The sequence below is a fragment of the Scophthalmus maximus genome, chromosome 18, assembly GCF_022379125.1.
Source record: "Scophthalmus maximus strain ysfricsl-2021 chromosome 18, ASM2237912v1, whole genome shotgun sequence".
Taxonomy (NCBI): domain Eukaryota; kingdom Metazoa; phylum Chordata; class Actinopteri; order Pleuronectiformes; family Scophthalmidae; genus Scophthalmus; species Scophthalmus maximus.
The window spans coordinates 11341120-11367500 of NC_061532.1; the positions used below are offsets into that span (position 1 = coordinate 11341120).

General features: G+C 42.9%; 1 protein-coding gene across 2 annotated transcripts in view; it reads right to left on the reverse strand.

Annotated features, from left to right (window-relative positions):
• Positions 1-7265: 7265 nt before the first annotated feature.
• The window catches only part of kcnk2b (potassium channel, subfamily K, member 2b), a 22006-nt gene continuing 2890 nt past the window's right edge, over positions 7266-26381 (reverse strand). The window contains exons 1-7 of one of the 2 annotated variants that reach the window (XM_035617483.2): positions 26169-26381; positions 25594-25907; positions 20520-20637; positions 16943-17103; positions 13919-14114; positions 12212-12357; positions 7266-11250 (exon numbers count right to left, since the gene is read on the reverse strand). The exon at positions 26169-26381 is cut by the window's right edge and continues 475 nt beyond it. In XM_035617483.2, the coding sequence (XP_035473376.2) occupies positions 10894-11250; positions 12212-12357; positions 13919-14114; positions 16943-17103; positions 20520-20637; positions 25594-25782 (1167 nt within the window). In that variant the 5' untranslated portion in view covers positions 25783-25907; positions 26169-26381 and the 3' untranslated portion in view covers positions 7266-10893. The remainder of the gene's footprint in view (positions 11251-12211; positions 12358-13918; positions 14115-16942; positions 17104-20519; positions 20638-25593; positions 25908-26168) is intronic. The other variant, XM_035617481.2, reaches the window with a different exon arrangement.

The window sequence follows — 26381 nt, forward strand, 5'->3', positions numbered from 1 at the left end:
TTTCAGCGGGCATCTGTTTCTGTGTGGGCAGCACTCGTGAATGATTAGCCACAGTCTGCGGAGCCGCAGTGAGTTTGTGTCCTTCGCCTCAATTTTCCGGAGAAAGACAAGAATATGCCTCGGCTCTCTGTGCTCTTAAAAAGTGAACATTTCCTTCTCGGTCGTCGTTGATTATCCGGCTCTGCATCACACACTTACAGTTACTTTTCCCACATGTGTAATGTTAATGCATCAGCACATTGCTCGCAATACCTAACAAGCTTCGTGCCGAGCCTCTCACGATAGGCTTATCTAACCAAATCCGATCAATCGGCGGCGTGAATCTGCGTTTGTGTTCTGCGAGACATTACAAATTGTGTTTTTTTCTTTTTACATGGATGCTATAATGTAAGTAAATAGGAGCAGTGATGATGGTAAATAACTACAAGTCCCCTGCTGTTAACAACCAAAGTGGTGGCAGTAAAATCGGAAAGTTTTAACAATATACCTCAAAAACCATGTCAGCACAGGCTGTTTGTAGCAGGAGACCAATGTTCTCTTTCTTATAGTTCTATTTGGTCCCCACCAACTCCTGAGAGAAATGCTTGGTTCAATATGTTCACCAGCTCGCTGCCAACTTTCAGTCTGCGCAGGGCAGATATAGTGTACAATAGGATGATGGGAGCTTTTTTTCCAAAAATAAAAAAACGATGATTATTGATTTTCTTCTGGTGGGCTGCTAACCAAAACTCTACATGCTAACTTGTCAGCTAACAGTCTATTTATGCATCCAGCAGCCACAGAGCATCATTAGCATTCATGTAGAGTTTTGTTTCCATGGGGAAAAGAAGTGCAGAGAGAAAAGTTATTATCGCCGGCTGTAACATTTGAATAAAATCCATTATTCATGCTTGTAGAATCAGTTAAGCTGATTTTAAGGGAGCTGTTTGATTTGTTTGTATCTGGTTTACATTAACAAACAAATGCAAACACATTAACTCTGCAAAAGCAGCTAATTTAATGTGACAAGTCATAGAAGCAGGGACAAACCCCCTTGGAATGACCTGTAAACACGTCAATGACAGGAACAGGTTTGGAGCAGAAATCCAGTATTCACATTGTTCTGGTCCTGTGTTTCTGTTTTTTTCTTGGGGGGGGGGCTGTCTGCTCCAATATGCCTCCTGACGCCTGTCATAGTGTACTGTCGGGGCAGGTGGTGTTGCAAAAACAAAAACCTGCCTGTTATGCTGCACACTGACTCCCAAGATGCTCTGTTCCCTGAAGCTAAGAGGACACCAGCACCAAGCTCACATTAACTCACTGTACATACACTGCGATGGCATGTACAGAACATATAATGACATTTTGAAGATAACAGCTGATATTTTACAAAGTGCTGTCTTTAGGAGCGCATATTCGCGTATACTGTTCTCGCCTTTCCGGTCTTTAACTGTGATAAGACATTTCTTCCTGTTTGCAGAGTGAGGACTCTCATCTTGTATCTACTCGTGTGGGAGATTTCCCTCGAGATTCCCCTCTGTCCGTTTTCCCCTGACTCATCACAGGCCACTCTCCCGGGTGTTTGATCTGCTGTGACTGAAGGAATTGACAGCCATTATTTATTTGGCCTACCTGTTGCAGTGGACCCGGTGTAGTGTGACTTTGCTGAAATGCCATATATACTGGTCTTCGCCCTGCAGCCAGTTGTGCACTGATCTCAAAGGAATTATGTGGTAGCACGTCTACTTTGCTGCTAATAATTTACAAGGCTGCCCGTAGCCGGCTGTAGCACCATATGCTGCAGCAGTATCTGCAGAAGCATAAAACATTTGTAAGCAGGGCCTCAACGCTCAACACGCCTCGGCTTCCTGCCAGCAATTACGGTGTAACAATTATGAAACACCGTAATTGAGGAAGTCTCGCTCCTCAATTGTGTCTTTTGAACAAATGGCTCAATAAGGCTCTCCAGACACCAGTCACAATAATTGAGTTGCTCCTCTGTTTATTTTTTCCTAATCAGCGCGTTTGCTGATTAGCCTTCTTTTTTCTTCCATGTCATTGGTACGGTCTGTGACGAGGACCATGCTCATTCACGACAAAGAAATGAAACACACAAAACCAAAACCCCCACTGGGCCGTGGCATGATTCGACTTGTGCGACACATTGCATCATGACTTTCTGCTCCCCCGTCTTTCCCTTCGCCTCCCGTCTCCAATTGCACGGTAACTTACTAGAAAATGAAGATTGCCAGCAACAACTGAATGAACATTGGGCACAGATCAACCTTTGTTTGGGCTGATGTGTGTGGCACCAAAAGTTGTTTTCCGATTTTCCAACAAAGCTTTCTGCACACCGATCACAGTTGCAGGAGTTTTTGTTTGCGCATGAATTACCTGTGTATGTAGAGGGATCCACAGTTGTTTTCCTCATTTGGCCCCAGTGATTGGTTTCGCTTCTGCATGAAAGCACTTCAATCCCTCTGGAACAGCTGCAGTTAACAGGTACCTACAGTATCTCATTTCCATTGCGGGGCCCGAGAAGGTAAACATATGCCGTGTGTCTTCTGTGTATGCCTATGATTAACGATATGGCAAAGAAGAAAAAAAGTTAGAAGAACAGGGACTTTAAAACTGCATCAGGCGATAATGCTGAGTTGCACATTACTGAAAACAGATGTGTAGATGTTGTCATTAACATAATCACAATAAAATCATAGTAGGCCTTGACATGCCTTCACAGCACAGGGGTAATTCACATCATTAATGATGTCTGTCAGGGCAGTGTACCGGGCATGTTGCGGCCCCTCGTGGCTTGGGGAATTAAATACACCAGAGACACCATCTCAGTGTGGATATTTTTAATAACACCTGGGCTTTTTTCTTCCGTGACAAATCAAAATGTCTGGTGTCAATGCTACTGACCTCACGCCAGTACGGAGCTAAAGATGTGAACCTATTTCACAGACTGGACTCGGGGGGTAACGGTGCGGCTCTGTCCAAAATGTGCCCACTGCCCGTCTAATTTGATGTGCCGTTGATCGGTGCACAAACAAATAACATTAACCTCTAGCTTAAGCTAGCCTCCATCTGTAAACAACATCTCCACAGCTACTAACCAGCTTGGATCTCCGTACCTAAGGCTTTAGACATAGGGTTATAGGGCTCTCACTGTAAGGGCTCCACCGCTGTGGAACAACCTCCCTTTATTCAATCAGACAAGCTACCTCAGTGTCCTCTTTTAAAACAAATTTACTCCGCAATTTTGATAAAGTGATCTCAAACTAGATGTTTGTTGGTATCATTGCTTACAAGCTTATCTAAGATTTCACCCATCGTCTCTTGTCTAACTTCTGTGAAGCACTTTGCAAATCTGTTTTGAAAAGTGCCACATAGATGTCGTTCGTTATATAATAATAATTATAATAATAATAATAATGATAGTTTATTAATATTATATCTTGTTTGTTTGATTACGTGCTTTTACAAAATCTCACCGAATATCGAGCGGATGCAGTGATATGATGAGTTTTGGCATCAGTGTGTTTCCCAGCAACCAGTCCAGTGGAGACTCAATGAGAAATCATTTAGAAATGATGAGAGATGTTTCAGCCTATTTTGTTACTCCTGTTTATCCACTTCAGACGTTTGAGGAGTTGTGGTCTATCCCCGCATATTTACACCTACAGACCAAGAAGAAACTGAAACCAAACTGCTGTAAGGAAGGATGTATTTGTGTCATGCACTTTATCATTAGGAAACATGTCATGTAGTTGCTACCAATGTAGAAAATAGCATTAAAATCATATACATCTTCTCCTTAAACGAGACACCTCCATGTTTCACCCAAATGAAATCATTCTATACTCCTGTTGCGTGATCTGTAGCCTTCCCTTCCAAATTGGATGAATTTCGATCTACTTTGTCTCCTCTCTGTCTGTGTTGAGGGAAGGTATAACACAGCAGCAGGAAGTAGCCGGACAGTATCAGACCAGTGGCAGAAATGGAGGTACGAAAAGATTAAAGGGCTATTCTCAGAGTGTGCAGGCTCCTACACCTTTCAGACAAAGGACGTCAATACATGCAGAGGTTGGCTGATGTGGAGGATGAAATGGATTTTAAAAAACAGGGTTAGGGGTTGGACAGCTGTTGTGACTCCATGTGACTCACTGACCTCTACATCAGCCTCGACAGCTGTCTGCTGCAGAGACAGTCAGAAGAGTGCAGATGGTGGTTATTAAAGCTACAGTAGGAATCAAAACAAAATGATGTTTGCATTCACTTGGTACTTCTTAAATCTTGTATTAACTATACTTTTTGCTCTGCTGTGGTCTCCACCAGGGAGTTCCGTTAAGGCGAGGCACGAGGGGAAAAAACTGGTAAAATGGTTCACAAGCTATTTGCTTATTCATTTCTGTGAAGGCAAAGTGTTAACTGAAAACAGTTAGGTTTGGGGGTTGGTTGATATTTATCTGTTGGTTCATTCCTATGCAAACAATTGCTTTCACATTCAATTTTCGATATAGAAAAAATGATTTGTGTAATGCCAAAGGGCAATAATACAATCATCCCCACCCTCCAAACTCAAGCAAATACCAGATATTTCCTATTATTCGGGAATTCCACTTAAGAGCACTTTTGTAAATTGTTTATTTAAAGAACATTGTTGCTTCAACCTGTCTCAATGACACAGCTGAAGCATCAAATAGTAGCTGTTAGTTCCCAAGAAACCCTTGAAGGTCAGCGTGCACCCTGGCATCGCTGCAGTGTTGTTAAATAATTGTTTATGGAGTCGAAATCTGTCCAGAAATAAGACCTGAGCTTGAGAAGTCAACTTTGATGCCTCGGGCAAAGAGTTCCCATTGCACAGCCTCTCACAGATGCTTTAGGGTCAAATTAGGAGATTTTCCAAAATAAAAGACTTCTGTTATATACTGTTTTGAGACCATTAGAGGATATAAAGCAAGCTGTGACGAGAGTGACAGGTCAAGTGAAATCACAAATCAAAATGGTGAAGTTTAAAGCGACATGCTAAAAATGAATTTTCAAGCTATGTTAAAAGCCATACATGCTGCATTGCTGCCATTACTATTCATCAAGGACTCCTTCTCTTACTATATATATTCAAACTCCGCAGGGGGTAGGGAAGCGGTAAAGGTCAGGATGTCATTCATCCTCTCAGCGTGGGAGGATATCCTATCTGCAACAGCCTGGACACAACAGGAAAATGCTGTAAAATCCAGCTAAAGGTCAAAGTTTAAACAATTCCAGCCTGGATTAAAGAGCTGGACTTTGTTGTCAGGTTGACTCTTGTAGACATGGTTTTGTGATTGACTGAATTCAGGGGCCATCACCTTATTTTGACGTATTTTTGATATGGAGTAGAGTTGTATATCCAACTTAAGGGACTTGAGATGATTTGAGTTATTGTTTGTAGCGGTGTAGCTGCAACAATCACCTAAAAGAGCCGGCGACATCCTGGAGGAGCTGAATAGTGCATCTTTACAGTGGTCACAGCCGCTTGGCTCCGTAATAGCTGCAAAGAAACTACATCTCACAAAGGGGGAAATAAAGAAACAAGACATTATGTGGCCACTGTAGAATTGGACAGTCTGTAAAGGACCTGTCACATTAAGTCATTTCACACAAACACACCCACTCACTCTCAACCGGGGAGGTAATTGCCACTCTCACTACGTACCTCTCCCGCCTGATATGGTAGTGGTTGGTGGCTGAGTCAGTGGTTTTCTCTGAAGTCACTGCAGACAGAATCAATAATGAGCCACACAGTCTCCAGCCGGGCTGGTTCTGTCGTCTGCAGGACACTAAATAATCCCTCTCAGCAAGTAGGCCTATGTCCACATCGGCAATTAAAGCGCTTTGAGTAGCTGCAAGGTCTCACTGATACAGTTAAAATAATACACCGTATATAGATGTACTCGGTGCCGTATACTCAGCGTGCTTAAAACTGTCGAGGCTTTACTAAATTATTATTCTTCTAAATGTCATTTTTTCCCCCAAATGAAGTGAGACTGTAGTTTACGAGCCCAAACAAAAGGCCGCAATCTGCTGTTTTCTGCACGTCTACAAATCCAGTCCACAATCAGCTCCCATCTGAGTCATGTACTGTCTCCCCCTTTGAAGGGCACAGAGTCGCGGCTCGAGTCCTCCCGGTGAACTGCAGCATGCGCTTGTGGTTGTGTCTGTCTTTTGACAGGGCAGGGGCTGGAAGGTGACGCGTAGTGTCACTCCCTATCTTTAAAGTCATTAACCTGTCAGCTTGGGTTACGGAAAACCCGTCACACATCAGAGTGGGTTTTGTCTCGATGTTGCAGTTTGCCTATTTCATCTCTAAAAGAAAGTGTGCAATGCACCCTGGGAAAGTTGTCCCATTGTGCAAACGGCACAAAAATAAATCATAAAAAAAGCCAAACGTGAGGTTTACGATATACAAATTGATTGAGGGTGTAAACGACACATGAGTAGCAGCCTTCTCAGGCCGCGATGTGCTTGTGAGCCCCAGAGAACATTTTGTAACTTGTGACTCAGATCACTTTGTCAGCCGCGATCCATTATCTAGTGGTGTCTATCATGTGATGACTGTCTGTCTGTCTGTCTGTCCTCCTCTATTATTGAGCTACAAAGAACAGTCATCTTAAGGTCGTTTATCTGGGAAAAATGCTGCATTGGTTTTAGTTTTTTCTATGAAAAATAAGGGTTTTATGTGGAAACCCACAATAACAAAGTGCTAAAATCATTACAATCATATTATGGAAGTTATTTCGGAGCATTTTAGCCCCAAGACACTCTTCTGATTTTCTTCTTTTCTGCAGCAATAATCATTACAGGACAATTGTTAGTGATAATCTGTTCTGGTCAACAAACCCCTTAAAAAGTCAAATTGATTCTTCTACCAAGAAATGTCTATGTTGTTAAAATGTTTTGGTTTTGACTCAAGCCCACCAACGTCATCCTGCTGCCAGAAATACTCACAAGAGCACCGAATGTCTAATTATTAATGTCTAAATTAATCCGCCACTGAAAAATTCCACAACGAAGGCACTATTAGTAATGTTTAATAAAAACTACAGCTTGAGCCTTTATGAAAATGCGAAAATAGATATTTATGAGCCATATTAAAATGTGGCTGAATGTGTAAGACAGGCTGGGGAAGACGCAGTGAGTCACTTGATAAAAAGACTAGTTCTCTGTCAGTTTGGTCTTTTCATGAGATTTGTTGACGGGGAAACAAACAAGAGTAGGAAGGAAACAGTTATCTTCAGTGTTTTCGCATATAAAATTTTTTATTCTAAATCTTCTTAAAAGTTTGTCATGATTTGTGGCGACATACCCACAATAACATACTGGTAACACATGGTTGCCATACAAGGAAAGCCTGGATTATAGACACATTTGATCTATAATCAATGGAAGTAACACTTGAAGTAGCATGCAACACTTGTGGAAATCATGTTTGTACTTTTCTCAATATGTGCATGTGTATACATTTCCCCTCATGTTTATATAGGCAAAGAATTACAGGTGGATTTACTAAAACTTATTTAAACCACACAGGGAATTTCTGTGGGCTTAATTTAAAACCATTATCATGCAAATTATCAAATCATAACCAAAGATGTGGTTCATGAAAAAAATGGGTCCTCATTCCACTAATGCACAGTAGATTTCTCTGAAACCACACGATAACACTTGTCTGTCATTATCTCTATGATTGGTACATAATCGTGGTTTTATGGCATCATTTCCTCTTTTTTCTCTCAAATTAATTAAGGGCTAATGGCTTTAAGAAGCCTGGAGATGTCTCCACATTATACCCACAGAGCTAATTGAAGTGCTCTGCCTACATAAATCACAATGCTTATTCGTGAATGTGCTTACGTTCATAATGAGCCTCATCTCTTTCATCATGAATGGAAAGATACATTCAACACGCTTGAGCCGCAGATTTAATTATAAACCGTCACGCAAAATGCTTGAGTGGGTGGAAATGAAATGAGTTTCCTCAAACCCCAGTGCACGCGCACGTTCACATGTTCATTCATGCACACACACACATACTGTAAACACCATAATGCACATGCATCCTGACATGTGGCCTCACATGGCCTGACATATCACGCAACTCCATTGACTCCATTGTGTATTGCAAATCAGGTTACAGTAGGTGTTTTGATGCCACTCATTGCTATTGAGGATAAAAATACCTCGATGCTATTTTAGTCTCACATCTTTGCTTTTCTCGTATTTTCTCCACCATTCTTTCACGATTCGGCCGATCGACTTCATTATACACGTAACAGCAGTTGAAGTGGCAGGACAGTCAGGGCAGAAATCAGCGGTCATGCTTAAGGTAGCAGACCAGCGGTTAGAGCCTTTCAGAGAAAACCAGAAGATTAAGACTAGAAAAAGAGCAAAACTGTAACTGGAGACAGTCCCAGCTAACAGTCGGCGAGAGGCGGGGTGCACCCTGTCCCTCGCCAGTCCATCACAGGGTCGACACCCGGAGGCCAACAACCATCCACGCTCCCAGTCACACCTACGAGCAATTCGGGGCAACCAGTCAATCTTAGCTGCATGTCTTTGGACCGTGGGAGGAAGCCGGAGTGCCCGAAATCCGACACAGACATGGGGAGAACGTGCAAACTCAAAGCTGGGAAATATCAGATCACGCAACTCAAACTAATCGGTCATGTAGGCTAACATTACTGAAATAAAATTCTTTGTTATTTCCAAAAATCTTTAGAAAATACACACCAGACGTCACTGTTAGACCGCCGAGTCCCAGTTTCAGGTCATTTAATGTCGGTTGTGCTCTGTTGACTCTTCGTTCAAAATGTGTAACATATTAGCAAGGTGACGTTATCTTTGTCAGTTGGTTTAGTTTAAGTTACCTGGCAGTTACTGAGTGTAAATATTTAGTTAAAGCTGATCTATATATAAAATTTTATAAGTTTGGTGGAACCCGTTTAAATTTAGTGATGTGAAGATTCTCCACTCAAACACTTTTATGTTTGAATTTACATGAAGCTGGTGGAGGAAAAAAAAAATCCGACAGACGGCTGTTTCCCTAAACTGTATAGTAAAAAAAATTAAACACATATGAAGTCAATTTTATACCCAATAATCCATAAACTATAGACATTTGGCAAGTCGACACGGGTTTGCCACATTAAATACTCTCCGGTGAGATGCACTGTATTTTAAATGAGCTTTTTCAATGCTACAAACTGAAAATAGTACTATCAAGTGTATTGAATATTACAGCAAATCATTCTGTTAAAAAGCAGTGAATAACACCACAGATCTGATAGGACACCAGAACAAAGAATTTCCTTGCATAACAGCATCATATGCAATCCCCTTTTTTTCAGAAACATCTTGAATTAAAAATATTAGAACTCCTTCAAACGTAAAACTCTGAATATATATATAATACAATGAATCAGAGATTCTTGCCATTCGTATGATCTTTATCAACACAAATCCAGCGGCATGAGGCATTTATTTAAATCGGTTCAGTTCAGACCTTGTCATGTAAATTGGGTCACTGCAGCAAATAAAGATTCATGATAGTGTACATTCAGTATTGGCACAATATAACAGATTTCATCTTTTATCGGTTGAAGCAATACTGCCTAACTTGCTACATCCTGGGAAGCAGTAAGGTAAAAAAAAATAATAAAAAAGTTAAAAAAAATAAAGCAGTGGGTAGAATTTCAATTTGTAAAAACCCTCAGGACAGGAAATCTTTAGAAGTAACAGAGAGCACTCCTGATCCTTTGATCAGACTGAAGGCCTCTCCCAATCCTCTGTCAGAAAAGCGCCATCATTACTTTGGTTCGGGGGGAGAGGGGGGTTTGATGAGTGAGCTTGGCACTGTGTGGTTAACGTAACTATCTCAGCACATCAAGACAGGTAGAAAATACCCAAATCACACTGGCCACTGCCACGTTTTTCTCAGTTACTAATCTTATTTCGAGAAACAGTATCAACTCCTTAAATGATTAAACAAAGTGCCCTCTTCTTTATTTGCCTCTTCTTCATCCCCCAAGATGCCCCCTACATATGACTTTATCACTGCTGTGCTCATAGATATATATATATAACAAGTATGAGTGGACAGACGAATTCTTTCGCGCATCACCATCCTCACATGTTCAGTGTGGTTTTTTTCAGTAAGGCACAAGTGGGTTATTCCTTAGGGTGAAAAGCTGGACGTCAGTCACGAAGGAGCGATAATGTCAACATTCGTCTTGTTCGTGAGGGCAGACTGACTGGTGAATGCAAGGCATGTCATGTACTGTAGACGTGTAAACGACAAAAGAAAAAGCCACATTCGGAGGGTCCTCTTCATCTGATGCAGATTTCAGGGCCTCTGGTAATTGAACAGGAGAGGAGCACAGATATTTCTATTGCTTTCTAATTTTGACCGTAGTTATAATATGTGGACATGTGAGAAGATGATGTCCACCGTGTTTGCACCTCAATATGGGCTTTAAATAGCTTCCTGCGCACAGAGAAGTTTGTGAAACTCGCGCCTCGGACACAATCCTGTTTCCGGTCAGGAACACGCTGGTGATTTTGGCTCAGTAACCAGCACAGCTGTCGATCACGTTGACGTGATGAGAGGAAGTTGGACTCCTTCATGAAATGAATTGAACCTCTGAGCTGTCACACAGTATACCATTGTGTCTGCGAGTAATAAACACGCACATGGCGACTGATCTGTGTAGAAGTCCCTCTCGGTGTTTCCCATCAATGGTGGGAGTCGGTCCACTTAATGAACACGTATGGATACTGTATCATGGATGCGCGAAAAAGTGTGTGTATTGTGTGTGTGCCGTATTACTGTAGTGGTTTCGCTCATCTCCCTAAATCTCGTTTTCACGCTGCTCCTCATTTGAGATTTTCGATGACGGCGAACTCCCGCCGGTCGGCATAGTCTGGGCTGAGGCCATTTAGGTAGAGGCTGCCGTTCCTGGCCAGGGCCCCTGGGACAGGGCTGAGAGAGAGAGTCAAGTTGGGGTAACCCTCTCTCTCCTCGTACAGGTGGGCCGACAGCGTCCTCTTGCTGGGGGTCATTTCCTGGTTGATGGATGGGTTAATACCCAGCTCGGACGACAGCTTGCGCTTGATGGACGCCGCGCGCTGGAACTTGTCATAGATGTCGACGCTGAGCCGCCGCCGGGTCTCTTTGAACTCCGCTGACACATTTGCCGTCCACTCGGCTGCATGAGCCCGGAACTCCCCGACCTGCGGAGAGAACACTGGACATTGATGCCTGCAGGTTGATTTGATGCGTCTGGATGTTTTAAAGAAGCATAGCACTGGAGGCTGCTGCCAGTTGATTTTCAGTTTTCAAATGATAACCAATTAACTCGATCGGAGGTGCATTGTGGGAAAATGTAAATTTAATTTAAACATAAAATACTGGTAATATCCTTTGAAATCGTTCACGATCTAGAAATATTATCATCCCTTAGTTCTTCAGCAGAGCTGTTTTTTCTTGTTTATTGTTGTTGTTGTCTTTGTGCCTTTTAAAAATGTTAAATAATGACCATACATGCACAAAAGCCATGCTTCTGTTGAATGTCTTCATCGTTGTCAGGCAGAACAGGTTACTGGAAAAGAATAACCTACTGTAAATGTGAAAAGCTGAACAATAATTAATGGAGTTGAGTCTTGTGAACATAAAATGCCATGTCCCTTTAACTGTCCAGAGAACTGTTTAACAGCTCTTGCCTTCAGCATTCCTCCACGTCTCAGCTTCTCACCAATTAGCAATGCCCATGACGGAATTATTTAATCTGTTATTTGCAGTATATTTTCATCTGTCATAAAGGCCAGGTACAGACGTGGAGATTTAAAAATAGAATGGAAATTGAAATTAAGATCCGGAGACAACATTTTCGGAACTGATGATTCCAAAAGGTACAAGTTGTTATTGGATATCTGCCTTTTAGCATCTGCTTAAGAATTCATTGTGAATAATTCCTTTAAGTTTTTATATATATATATATGGATTTTGGGCAACAGAAGCCTGCTGCAGCAACTGAATATAAAGCTACAAGCTGCAATCCCCAAGTAACATCCTATTTCCTTTTCTGTTAAAAACATCCAAGGTGAAATAATTTTCCCCCCGTGTCGAGGCAAGGTTTCTCATCGCCGACTTCCGTCACCTCTGTGACTCAACTCACAGCACTGCATCGCGTACCTCCTCCTTAGTTTTCTTGGAGATGACCCGGAACCAGTCTCCGATCATGCTGAGCACGGCGGCAAAGTACGCAAGGCCCACCAGGATCCAGAACCACACCACGGGTTTGTAGTAGTCCAGGTACTCTGGACTCTCTGAGCCACCTGCTGAACCCAAATACTGTTACGTGGTCATCCCTCTTTCATACATGTGTAATTCATCAGACAACATGCAGGGCTGATATTAGCAAAAGAAGGTCTGATGGCGACCAAGGCTTTTCGTAGTGAGCCTCGGTCTTCTTCCCAATCAAGAGGGAAGACATGTCTTTCTGCAGGGTCATTATTTGTCAATGGGCCATTAATCGAGACCAATGAGTAAGAAAAGATCACATAAAGAATAAAGAAGTCAGGAGCTGTTATATTTTCTTGTAAATCCATTTGTGTGACATGGCTTCTATGATAATAATGAGCAATGGATTCATGTTTATAAAGCAGAATCTCGACTTGGATCAGACTATAAAAACCATATGGATTTGAAAATCATAGTCATATACAGTACAGTAGGTTCATACAGAAAATGTGTCCAATGTGCCATTTCAGTGATATAGAAAATAAAATCCAATGATTATTACAAGTTGGTTCCTGTTTGAACTGTCAGATTCAATGAATAGGGAATAGACACAGATATAGATACGTACATATCTGTACAAAGTCTGATAAAGCAGCTGATGCTGATACAATGACGTCTTGTCACGAATTATCCGCTGGGATGAAGCGGCACGCTCAGTCTGCTCACTGTGCAGTCAGATAACCGCCCAGGTTAACTAACAGGTCCAGGCCGATTCATTCACGTGAACTACCTGGGTCGGCAGACCTGGCGTAATCTAATCTATAATCATTAGGCCCGCTCAGGAAAATTTAATCTAGCTGCTAAGTGTTTGTGATTTTTCCCATCTGCCTCTCAGTCGTAGCCTGGAAACCAGACCAATCAGCCGACTCGTATTCACTCGCTCTCGCACACGGGCCTGGCTCCCCTCCCGTTTTTCCATCTGCCCCGAGACAGATCGGCCAATCGCAACCATTTAATGGTGAATAATGTGAGCAGTATAAGACAGACTTGTATTTAATTTGATCATGTATGTTGCTCCCCCGATTAGATGTGTTTTGCTGTCTTCAAAAATAAAATAAAAAAGAAGGTTAAAAAAAAAAAGACGGCTGTGGGAGAGGTCTGTTGAATCCGCAATATTAAATGAAATGAATGGTACAATCAAGAACAAACCACTTAATTCACAGTGTTTGTTTCATATGCTACGTCACATGTTTTGTTGACTCTGTTGTCCAGAGGCATTTTTTCGTCTGCGATTGTTGATAATGGCGCCTTGGAAATCGAAAAATGCTCTGGCGACGCCGGGCTCTCTGTTGCCGATTCTCTCTCATCAGGGGAAATCTCTTGAGGATTCACAGCGCGTGAGTGGCCCTTTTTCTGAATGTTCCGGAAACTTGACCTGGATTTCTGGCAACAGTACGCGAAATGAGAAGATCAACATCACTCTCTTGTGGAATTTATTGAATTTAGTTAAGTGCTATTTTGCCCCGAGATCATTATTGTTGTTTGATCACGGTGACGCACGTCCGCTCAATCAGACCGACGCGACCAGGAATAACTCACCTATTAAAACAAACATAAAAATGAAAGTTGGCCTGTAAGTACTTTAGACATTCAAAAGACCTTTTTCACCGGCGACAAAGTCTCCGAAGCCGATGGTGGTGAGGGTGATGACGACGAAGTAGATGGACTCGAGGGCGCTCCAGCCCTCGATGTGCTTGAAGATGACAGCTGGCAGGGCCACGAAGATGAGGCACCCGAACAGGATGAAGACCAGCGTGGAGATGACGCGGATCTTCGTCTGGCTGACTTTCCATTTCTGAAGGGAAAGAAAAGAATCGTTGGTGTAGAAAAATAAACTTTTTAATAGGTGGCAGACAGACAGACCGGAACGCTTGAAAGAAACTCCGCGGCCAACAGGCGTGCGGAGGCTGCGAATGCAAAGAATATGCTCAGAACTTGAATAGGGTTGATGGGATTTGTGTTACCTTGCAACGTGATTGGTTTGGGGGAAATCTCTTTTGTATCTCGTTAAAATAGCATTTACTTAATGGGCCACATCAAGCATATTTTTTACGTTCGGCCCTGTAGTGCTAAACCTACACAGGATTGAATCATCACATTGTGGTGATTCACTTCCTTTGACCTCCTTCTAGGAAAATACATGAGCTGTTTCCCAACATCTCAAACGTCAGGCTGCTAAGCTCGTGTGACGTCACTTTGCCCCGTCAGATGGAGCGCCCACCCGAGCTGCGGAGAAGCGGCACGCGACTTGGCGTGACCGGCGTGTGCTGCGATATCAAGGACTGATCGAATATTGCACAGGCAGCAGCAGTCACAGTAGCGTACGCGCGGCCTGCGCTCCCAACGACGACTTTCACATGACGTGAACCCTCTCTCGCATGACGCGCAGTCTTCATCGGTCGGTGTGTACTCAGTAACCCTAACCCGAGGTGGTTCCCTGTGTCTCCCGCTCTCCTTCCTCCCTCCGGTTACGTCAGCCCCGGAGCACAGCGCCTCTGACGGGGGGGGGGGCGCGTGAAGAGCAGCCAGAGCTCAGATCACCGAGTCTGTGACGTCTAATGTCCTCGCTGCACTATGTGCAGAGTGGTGGAGGTTACAGTGGAGAGGAGCACAGAGGACGAGCCCTGCAGGACCAGAGGGAACATTCATGTTTTCCGGAGGGACCGACTGATGAGGTGGCGTCTCACTCTCGGCCGACTTCTTGGCGGCACAGCAGTGACTTTCAGCAGCTGCCACACTTAATCAATTTCCATTGTTCAAACAGGCTGCCACCCTCGCTGCTCGTCCTCGCCAGGGGGGGGGGGAGACGCCGCCGAGCAAACAGTGAAACGAAATCACCTGCGTTTAGTTTTCACTCGGTTTGAGTCATTTGTCTTCGCGGGGTCATTGCTGCTGTCCTGAGACTTTAAAGGAAATGAAAAGATTTGGGGAATCTCCTCGTTTCTATTTTTTTCCCCAGAGACGAGATGTGGATCCTCTCCTCAATCGGATGTTTCTCATGCGCGGTGACGCCAACGTCTTTGCAGGCCATTGGTTCAGCTTCACGGTCGCCGTGGGAGACCTGGAGGCGGGGACGGCGGATTTCCAACACGGAAAACATGATGTCATTTTTCTCTCCCTCCTTTTGACGTGACACTTCGTTATCAAAGCGAGCTGCGTGTTTGCAACAGACGCACGAGTATGCAACGGCGCTGATAATCCACCGACACCTACAGATGTCAGCTGCTACTCACCATCTAATTTGCATGTATGTGCAACCGCTAGAACCATGTAGCACGTTGCTTTTTCACCTTTTCAGTGTTTTACAGAAATTCGTTGGAACCACTCACCGACCACACTGGACACTATCATATTCGGAAACATCTCTGTGATCTGCTGACACATCTATCTCACATCTAAGCCTGTACATTTATCTCCTATGTCCCCATGTGCCATAGAACAATTCCCCAACTGATATGAGGATGAACACTTCTTTAATACCTTTTAAAGAAAGATCTCCAATTCATTATTTGATTATTGTTTTAACATCTACTTCTTTTAAGATGTATTTTCACGGTGAACTCTTTTTAGCATCGACTGTATGCACTTTTCTAAATCAGGTTTTCTTTTTTCTCAGTGCAACACACTGTCTTCCATCCACCTTTAGGGAAAAAGTTATGATAGATTTTTCTGATTCATTATTCTCCTTCCATACAAATTAATCAATTAGTTGCACAGTCAATTGGATAAATTATGCATTTCGTTTTCAACTGTACGTTTCTGGTAAAGTACCGGTGAAGAAAACCATGTATCAGTTGTTTTTTGCTTTTTTAATCTATGAGAAAATAAACACATTACATTCAGTCTGGTGAATTTAATTTTCTTTTGGGTGTGGAAGCTCCTTGACTGTCAATGTTCCTGTCAGATACATAATCTTCCTCATTGACTTGAGCAAGAGCAGCTTGTTTGATTGCTTTGGGTTTATTTCAAGCTAATCACTAACCATCAACCAGACAGTCCCGCAAAGTCCGCCTTCCCTGTGCTCCTGTGGATCTGCACTGTACGTAAAGAAGTCAGTGTGTGACTTGCACTGTGGCTGCACCGAACATCATTATTTTAGAGTGATGTATTGATCTGTGTGGGCGTGTGTGTGTGTGTGTGTGTGCTGCTGCTCTTTCCCACTCATGTAAACAAGTCTTCAGTGAGTTCAGTTTAAAAAAGGCATAATTTTGAAACATGGCATTAAAATAACTGTAATTTCCTGAGCTGAAACAAACTGTCTGCATTTTAGTTTGCTGTCCTGAGGACTGTTGACATGGCAACCCCAAAACTGCATTTCCTTTCCTTTCATTTTCCTTTCCTTTCCCTCCCTGCGGAAATCTGAGGCAAAAACCAAGCCTGAACTTTTAAACATACATTTGCTATTGTAGAGGTTAGCATTGTTCACAATGCAGCCGTAACCGTGACACTTGGATATTGAACGGCTCCGGCAGTAAGGTTTTAGAGCCGCCCTTGACCTATCTGGATAATTAAATCGCAAAATTGTCAAACGAAAACGGCCCATCACAGACAGGGATTCATGCAGAGAAGTTTCCGATGATCCGCCGATGGAAAACAAGTTAACACACAAACAAAGCGGCTCACCACTATCATCTTCTCCACTTTGGCGATGCCTTTCCCAAAAATCGTGCCCAACTGGTCCCCGACACCAGCCAATAAGAATCCGAAGAGGGGAATCCCCAGCAGAGCGTAGATTATACAGAAGATCCGCCCTCCTTCTGTGTGAGGAGAGATGTTCCCAAATCCTGACAGAAAGACGACACAGACAGACATAGTTAGTACGTCATTCAGACTGCTAGAGAGCATAGTTCTTAATTTACTTCAAAACTGTGTACGTGCTGCACTTCTGTATTCATTTGTCAGGTCGTCCACTAATCAGAAGGTTATTGGCTCCATCTCAAGTATATTGAAGTGTCATTGGTCCAAACACTGAATCTCAAATGACCCCGGACGGATGTGACACCACGGTGTGAATGGGTGAATGTGACCCATGGTGAAAAGCACTTTGAGTGGTCGTTAACAGCCGAAAGGCACCGTATAAATTCAGACAATTTAATGCGGTTCAATTACATTTTGATTTACTTTGGTGCTAAATCTCGGGAATCGCGCATCTTATCGGCTTCACACTTGGCATGTGTATTTCTAAGGGCCCAAGGAAGTGCGGTGTCAAATCCGGTGTGGTTGAACACGTCTCCTTCTACGTCCAGAGTGTCCCCTGCTCATTCGCAACCGTTCACCACAACGTTACACACGCACTCTTTTTTTGCATCTCCAGCACTGCTCAATGACACAACAGTTCCATGGCAGGTGTCTCGCACAGAACCTAAGAAGCACAGTGTCAAATGGGAAGTTGCTTGTATGAACACCTCCTTGAAAAAACTGCAAACAGCAATATCACATGCCAAAAAAATTGCCACTGCAGTAGTTCATCTAACACGCATTTTATTTATCTTTTTGTAATATTAGGCCAGTCCTGGGAAGCGTTGTCCTTCCCAGAGTATATTTCTACTAGTTGTTGTATATACTGTATCTTACTAATGTATTATATTTTCAACAAAGCTGGCAGAAGAAAGTAATATCAGTTCAAAGTAAACTTGGTGGGGGAAAAAAAAGCTTTTCACAAGGCCTGACTGCGCTGCAACATCAATCTAGAGACGCACAACAAAATCGCTTTGAGGTTTGTGAAATTTCATTAGTGAGAGATTGAAGTCTGGCGCAAACAAGAATTCATAATTCACATTCCGCTCTACGCAAAAATGAGAATGAAAAAAGAAACAGATACAAATGAAAAGACACAGTGCGCTGTACACAAATGTGAGTCCATCACTGGTCCGCTGCTTTTCATCTTCTCTCCAAACCCATTATCATGTGCAGCTAGAAGAGCAGATGGGGCGTCTACAAGGACATATTGTTAGACAAAAACCTCCAAGACCTGTGACACTGTAAGTAAACCTGTCTGCGCACATTAAACAACATGTGTTTTATAATTTAACATTACGTAAGGAGGCTGAAATATGAACTCCATCCACTTCTCTTCATTATTGCAGTGATGTGTCTCAGGACAGCTGCAGGCTCTAATGAACTCCCAGTCTCACGTTGGAGCACGGTGACACTAAATGTCAGAAGAAGTGTTAATCAAGTCTGGCTAATTTCATCACTCTGTCAGTAGGAAACTGGACGCCTGATCATTTCTATTCCCAGCTCCCAGTCTCCCTGCATAACAAACGAAAAAATCAAAAGCTGCATTTCTTCTTGGTCTTGTTTTTAAAAAATTAAACAGATCAATGGGATAAAACTGTGGCTTTCATAAGGGGTAGAATTGTAATTATAACTATAATCCCTACAATTAAGACAAATTTGGATGTTGCCCTGGATGGACACACTCAGAGAGCACACTGTCAAGAGAAGGGCACATTTTTATAGTACTGCACATCACATGAAATGTTGAAATAATAACTGGACTCCACTGGAAGATTTACAACAAGGGTCCAAGGGAGGTTTATCAAAGTGAATTATAATGATTATTCCACTCTGATCTGTTTTGATCTATACACTATGGGGAATGTGAATTTCAGCAGGAATATAACAATTGCTGAGACATAACTCAGGAGTCCCACATGGAAGAAGAGCCGTGAGTTACGTTCACAATCAAAGATCTGTGGATATGCATTTTGGCTCTATCACCTCTCGCCGAATCAAGAGGAACCAGGTGAATACAAGCAAACTACAATGTCTGACATTCTTGCAGAAATATTTTAATCAATGGACTTTGTTGTATTCCCTAAGAATACTAAGAATTTGCATGAAGGGCTCAGGAATTCATCTTCGTCTTCATTAAAATGTGATTTTGTTGCACAGCAGCAATAGCCACAGAACATTTTGTACCAATCAGGCAAAATTATGGTGATTAGGGTTAAACAGCACAGAAATGATAGGCTGTTTATGCAAACAAGCATTTTCCATTTATGTGCACCTTCACTTTTGTCTGTCCGCCCGAGCTCTCTCCTCTTTACAGTCCCGCCCTCAACACATCTGCAATATGACGTCATCAACGTCTGACGACTTAATAATAATAATAATAATAATAATAATAATAAATTTCATTTATAGAGCACTTTTCATTGCTAAAAGCAATCTCAAAGTTAAACTTAGCTGAGGACGTGATTAAAACAAACTAATAGTGACATTAAAAAGGAAAGATCACTATGTCTGCAGTCAACATACTCACATGTTTTATTGCTAAGCTTAGCTGTCACATTTTGCTGAAGCCAATTAATCTCTGATACTTTCTGGTGAGCAGAGGAACAGGCACATGGTTGCCGCAGAACAGCAAAATCTGTAAAAAGGAGCTTTGTCTCAGAAAGTAAAAACAAGCACAACAATTTTCTAACCAGAGAGCAAAATCCTATTTTTACAAAAAAAAAAAAAAAGACAAGGTGTTACATTTTCTAAATGGAGGATGAGCTCCGACTGGATGCTAGAGATGTGAAATGGAGCCCGGCAGCCCACTTAACAGACTCACCAATTTGTCAAGGTCCGAATGGAAGAGCCAGATGAGCTGTCAGACTAGCTGCGAGTGTGTGTGTGTGTGTGTGTGTGTGTGTGTGTGTGTGTGTGTGTGTGTGTGTGTGCAGTTTGATTAGTAGTCTCTTACAGCTGGAGGTGACAGAGAGAGTGCAAAAAGGACCATGGAGATAGGAAGTGTGTTAAGAGTCTCACACTGGATCAATGTGCTCCAGGCTGAGACAGATGAAAACTCCCTGATTATACAGTAACTAAGGACAAATGAGCACAGGGCCTTATTATCATATTCCTGTTATAGTGTCTGATTCCTTTAAGCTGTAAGCTACAGTTTTCGTTTAGTGAAATAGTTTGAGAGAAAAACACATCTAAGTGCTGCAGACATTATAATTATCATCACTGTTCTAGGTCTAAGTATTTTGTAAGTCACAGACTTAAACTCTCTGAAGGGACCCCAACAGCACTTTTGAGAAATATAACAGTTTCTGCCACAAGTGGAGGGTAAGTGCAAAGGAAAGTGCAAACTCGGGATGCAAGTCCACGCACAAAGACTCGCATGCAACTAGTACTATCAGAGGAGTCCTCAAAGAGTTAAGGTGGACAACTGAGCCGCTCAAGAGTAAGAAATGACTTCTCTTACCGATTGTGGTGATAACAGTTCCAGCAAAGAAAAAGGAGGAGCTGAGGTCCCAGAGGCTTGTCTGATTGGATGCGTTTCCTGACGGGTTCACACCTGCTCGAACTGCAGAGACCACTTGCTGGAGTGGAGAGTGAAAAAAGAAAGGAAAAGACAAAGACAAAGTTAGATAAAGGAATATCAGTGGTGTGCATCGAATTTCTTTGGGGAAGAAGTGACAGCCAAGACGAGATATCCAACCAAAAACCAATTTAGACCTGTGAGAAACAACGAGGAGCATCTTTCACCTTCATGCAATACATTATAATAAGTATTTTGTTATATTGTAAATCATTAAATCATTAAAAAAAAAAAGTAATTTTGTCTGGCCCCGGGAGCAGCGATTAGTCTTGCCCGGGTGATGGAGTGCGTGTGTGTGTGTGAGAAAGCGCTAAGTGTGACACGGGTCTTCCCGCCTCAGCGTCACAGCTCTGAGTGTGACAAGCCCTTCAGACACCAGGCGGCTGCAAGAGAAGCCGCACAGCAGCGCGTTTTCCCCACTCAGGCCCGTGCTCTCGTGACAGGAGACAAGAGGGCAGTGAAGCCAACCGCTGGAGGGAACACAGACGGCTGCACCACGGCTTCTCACACCCACCGACACCTAAACATAGACATAAGGAGCGGTGAGGCTCGAGAGCCACACACTGGAGGATGAGCATCCGCGCCAGGGTTACAGGGAGTTTGTACTGCAGCATCTAATACAACATTTCTGATCTCGTACTAGTGAAAATGATCTCCTGACTAAATTGAGTGTTGTGTAAACTGCCTCCAAACAGCAGTTGTCCAAGCACAACATAGCAACCGCAACTATTCACATATTATTGTGGGTGTGTCGACTGTTCTGGCTTTTCAAAGAGCAAAAGCACAGTTTATCTGCTCTAACCATATAGACTGGGTACAAAAATGGACGTAGTTAAAGGTGCGGAAAATATAGCCAAGTGCCTGAAACCTGTATTCTCTTGAATAACCAGCAGAGGGCGACTCCACCTGTAGCCACTTCTATAGAAGTCCATGGAAAAACTAGTTTACGTTCAGCGCCAGTGAACATCTTCCTGATGATCTTAGGGTCTCAATATATAGTTTCCCGTCTTCTTCTAACAAGGCGTGATGTGAGCATTTTGTAAGCTCGGTAGGCATTGGATTCCGTGTGAGTGACAGCTAGCCTCGTCCAATGGGTGCAGGCCGCAGGTGTAGGTGGCCGTGCAGTGGACGAGCTCTCAGTCAGGCCCACCCTCCGAAAAACAATGTTTGAAAAAGGCCTTACTTCTTTGCCTGTGATGTGTGCGCGTCTCATTCTTATATGAAGGTAGACATTTTCTGGTATTTGTATTGTATTGATTGTCTACCTGCTTGAAACAAAAGAATCCACTCTCAGAAATTGCGGTAGTGGTAGACCCTCCGCTGCCTTTAAACTCCATACTTGCCGTGCAATAATTGAAAGCCAGGTCAGACTGGTATGTTTTGCTTTTTTTGTTTTTTAACCTGACTGTGGCCAACGCAGTGCAGTCCACTGCAGGGAGACAAAGGGTTTCTTGTGAGTGGATTCTCAAGGTACAGTAGTAATTACTGAGACAAGTGAAAGAGGGAAAGCTTTGAGATCTCAGGGGAATAGCCCGCACTGCTACAGAGATTATTGCAGAGGACTAAAGCTAATATTCCCCTCTGGATATGCGGGATTCCACTCGAGACCAATGAAATCTTCTAATTCCTGTGTGGTGTAACGTACAAGTGGGAGAGAGAGCTCCTTTTAATGAGCTCTAATATTTGTATTTTAACATCAATAAACCGTCAGGAACAGAGAGGTAAAATACATGAATGGCGGGCAGCCATGAAAGCTGCGTGAAACTTGAAGAGCTTTCACTAACCTATGACGCGTGACAGTGTGATAAGGCAGCAGATGTCCAGATTGTAAACGACGAAATGGATGAATAATGAACGCGAAGTTCGGGGGGAACAGGCACTAATGTAACGGCACATGGTGAACATGACACGGCGGGTCAGCAGGTGGAGAGATAAGGGCCCATGTTGGTGAACGTTATGATGTCGTAATCTGTGTGGCGCTTATCTACACAGGCTGAACAAACACAAGGCACGCACGACAGATCAAACGGTTGATTCTATGCGCTTGGAAGATGTATCCAAACTGAAATCAAAGGGCTGGGGTCTGCACCAAACTGGAGCTTGTGTCAAGTCACAGACCCTCATCTTTTTTAATAACCCTGTTATTTCCCTCATCTCGACCACACCACTTTCACTCACCCTATCATCAGTGGTATCTAACCATGCAGATAGTTTTGGTTTTGGTTGAGCAGGTTTTTCGAGATATCCTACAGCTCAAAACACTGCAGATGAGACGCATTCTGTCTATGAATCAAAAGACCTCGCTGTCAATAATTGTTTTTAAACCGATGAGGAGCTCAGTGAGAACTGTCACCCGTTTCTGCAGTTTTCCCTCAGCTCTATGGAGCCTTAGCATCGTCCAGCCCATTGCTTTTCTTTTTTTTCTACAGCCTGCAACTTGTCACTCTCATTAGCCATAGTTAGTCAGCGGAGCATCTGGAAGCTGAAGGGAGAAATATATTTTAAGAGCTGAAAGGGAGTTCATTGGACTTACATTTGTCAGGTGGACTCATGAATAAATACTGATGTTTTGCTCTGTCTGCAGGATGTTAAAGTTCACCATATCATTTTTACAAGGCAATACACCGCCGAAATATGTTAACACAAACGTATTAACCTAATATGTCAAAAAAAACAACAGACAACCTCAAAAACAAACAAGAACAGAAATAAGCAACAACAACAAAAAGCAAGAACAGCAGTTTTAACTTGAACTTGTGGCACATTTTGAAAGGAGCCGTTGGCCTATGAGTAAAAAAAAAATGATTCGGTTCAATCCCTCATAATTTCCAAATATAATAAAAAAGATAATAAAGAGATGGTTCAAAGATAGACTTCTGTAAGCCTATATCCCCTGTTCTTTTGAAGCAATCAGTTTTGCAAACCCCACAATCAGACAGGCTTGGCTCAGTCGGCCCCTTTGTTTTCCAGCCAAAGCAGCCATATTAATTCACTGTTTTGGCACTGAGTTGTATGCAAACTAACTATGGCCAACAGAAACGATAAGGCAGGATGTCTGTGTTCAAGCTGAGCACAACAGCCCGGAGAGATTGAATCGTCTGAGCTTTTTGACATCACTCGCTTCTTCTTTTTTTTAAATTTTAATTACCCCCTTTGAGAGCACATCTCTCCTCAATCCTCTGTTGACTGGATTTTGATCAGCGGGGAATGGGAGAAAACAAAGGTTGACGTGTGTGTGTCTGTGTGTGTGTGTGTGTGTGTGTGTGTTTGTGTGTGCTTCTATACATAATTAAGTCAAGGTGAGTGGGGGACACCTGTGTTGAAGCTGTGCATCAATAAATCATCAGATGAGAAGTAGTTTGTTCGGAAATCAGGGTTTTTTTTTTGTGAGCGCTGAAAAAAAGGCTCACTGGCCTAATAACATGAGGACAACATTAAAATGCTCCTAAAATCCCTGCACAGGGAGCTAGAGATTACATCTGTTAATTTTGCATTTTGTTTACAGAGGTCCAGGAATGAGATACACTACTGTAATGACACACACTGATTCAGCAGAAAGGTCGGCTACAGAAGGAGTCATACTTTGCCTGAAAACAAACGTTCAGCCGTTGATGCAAGACATTACAGTTTGCTACCAATTAACTTTTGGCTGATACAGAGGGAGCAAGAGTTTGTCTGAGTCTGTCTGCTGTTTGCCCTTATTACTGTTTTTACTGTGTCCAACCTAATGAATCTCTTTCAAGTCAAATGTTACTCTGCAACACCAGCGGAAAAGCAACAGAAACAATTAAGCGGACTGCACTTTACCAATTAATGGGTAACAAAAAAGAGAAGCAGTGATAATAATATCAAATTATGAAAAGACTAATGAGCGGTATCGTTGAGCATTGTTTGCTTTAGTTCTTCGCGAGAAGAAGAGATGAATGAAGGGATTTAAAAGGGGAATTATTTGGATTCAGGAGCCCTTTGCTTTCCAGGGATCCTGTTGTCTTTAGATAGACGTCAGATAAATGATCTCCACACAGAAATCGTTTACAGGAGATGTACAGGTAAACTGAAAATAAATATAACATAACCTCATCATTTGTTCAATGTCGTGCAACGGGGAGCTTGGAGGATGCGTTGGCATCGCGAGGCACCTTTGGTGCTGTAACAGAACCAGGGAAATGTTTCAGCTGTAAGGCCCACACATAGCAGTGGTGAAACCCCCCGGGGGTCTGAAGACCCTTCAGCTCTGGCACATTAGGAGAGTACAGAAATCATCATCAACAAGTCCCACATGCCAACTAGAATCCTCAGGAGGACATAGTTTCCCTTCCATCAAACCTGACAAGTTTGGTTGGTGATGAGATCCACTAATCCATAAAGGAAGAGTCAGGAAATCAATGGATCTCTTTTATCATTAGGCTGCTCTGTCAGCACCGATATTGACATTTGCAATTGAAAGTAAATGATTGTTGAATCAATCAATTCCACTTCATCTGCTTTACTGTTCCCTAAATTCAGAGTGGTTTCCGTAGATGGTTCCCCACAGGATAGTATTTTATTAAGTTGCCCGCTGTAGTCAATGTTGGGGGAAGGAGATGTAAGTATAGATGTGCTGTGGCAGGAGGCTTTGGAGGGAGTAGGATCCCTCCTACTGACAGGACAACAGGATTTATCTGTACCTTCCAAAACAAATCCCAGTTAAAACCAAATCCGTTTTGTGACGTGACATGTTTATGGTTATGGTTATGCTTTGGTTAAAAACAACATGGTTGAATTTAGGGGGAAATCGTGGTGTGGGTTCAAATAAAGTGGTGTCTTGTGTTGAAATGTTGAAAAAGTGCACGGTCTGGATGTAGGATGTAAGCACAAAGCGTGAAATATTTAAGTACATTTCGTGCGGCGTCACCAGGTCCTTCAGGAGACCAAACGATTAGAATTATTCTGATAATGTTCACACGCGTTCACCTACCTTCACCAGATCCTCCAGCTCGGAGGAGTTGACGCAGGCGTGCATGGTCAAGAATTCCAGTTTCTCTGCGAGGATCCTCAGTTTCTGGGAACTCTCGTGAGGCTGCTCCAGCGCTCTGAACACCGTCGCCCCAATAATGAGGTAAAGCACCACCATCAAGAAGATGGCTGACACAGTCTTCCACCTCATCACGGTAGTCCGGGTGTCGCACTCGTCCTCCGGAGCATTCAGCACCACGGGTTTGGCCGAGAAGGACAGGCGGGGCTTGGAGTCGTGGGCGGCAGACTTCGGGTCAAGAAGGTCAGGTGCAGCCACTGTGAGGATGGAACCGATTAGTGTGGATCGATTTCCCTGCATTGCATGAGACTCAGCCCGGGTTTTACACGTTTGTCACATCACTCGGTCTTTTGACAATTCCCTATTCAGTAGCCCTGCCAGATTAATCTCGGCGACCTTATCACAACCTCGCAGCCTTGCAAGCAACGAATAATTTCCGTGGCCAATCCTGATGAGTAACTTCACGATCACTGAACTACCTGGTCAATTGAATGACAGAGAGGATAACGGATAATGACCTTCACGGTTAGGGTGAGATATCTCCCAGAGCACAGGGAGCGCTTCAGTTCAGTTTGTCCAACCAGTCCAAACATTTCTGCTCTGTTGAAGAGAATAATTAAATATGAAGCGAGATATTAATCCTCTGACAGAAGTTGGTTCAGCTTTGAGCTCTAAACTTGATTATTATATTATCAGCTATTACAATATAGTCTTTCAGCGACCCAGAACAC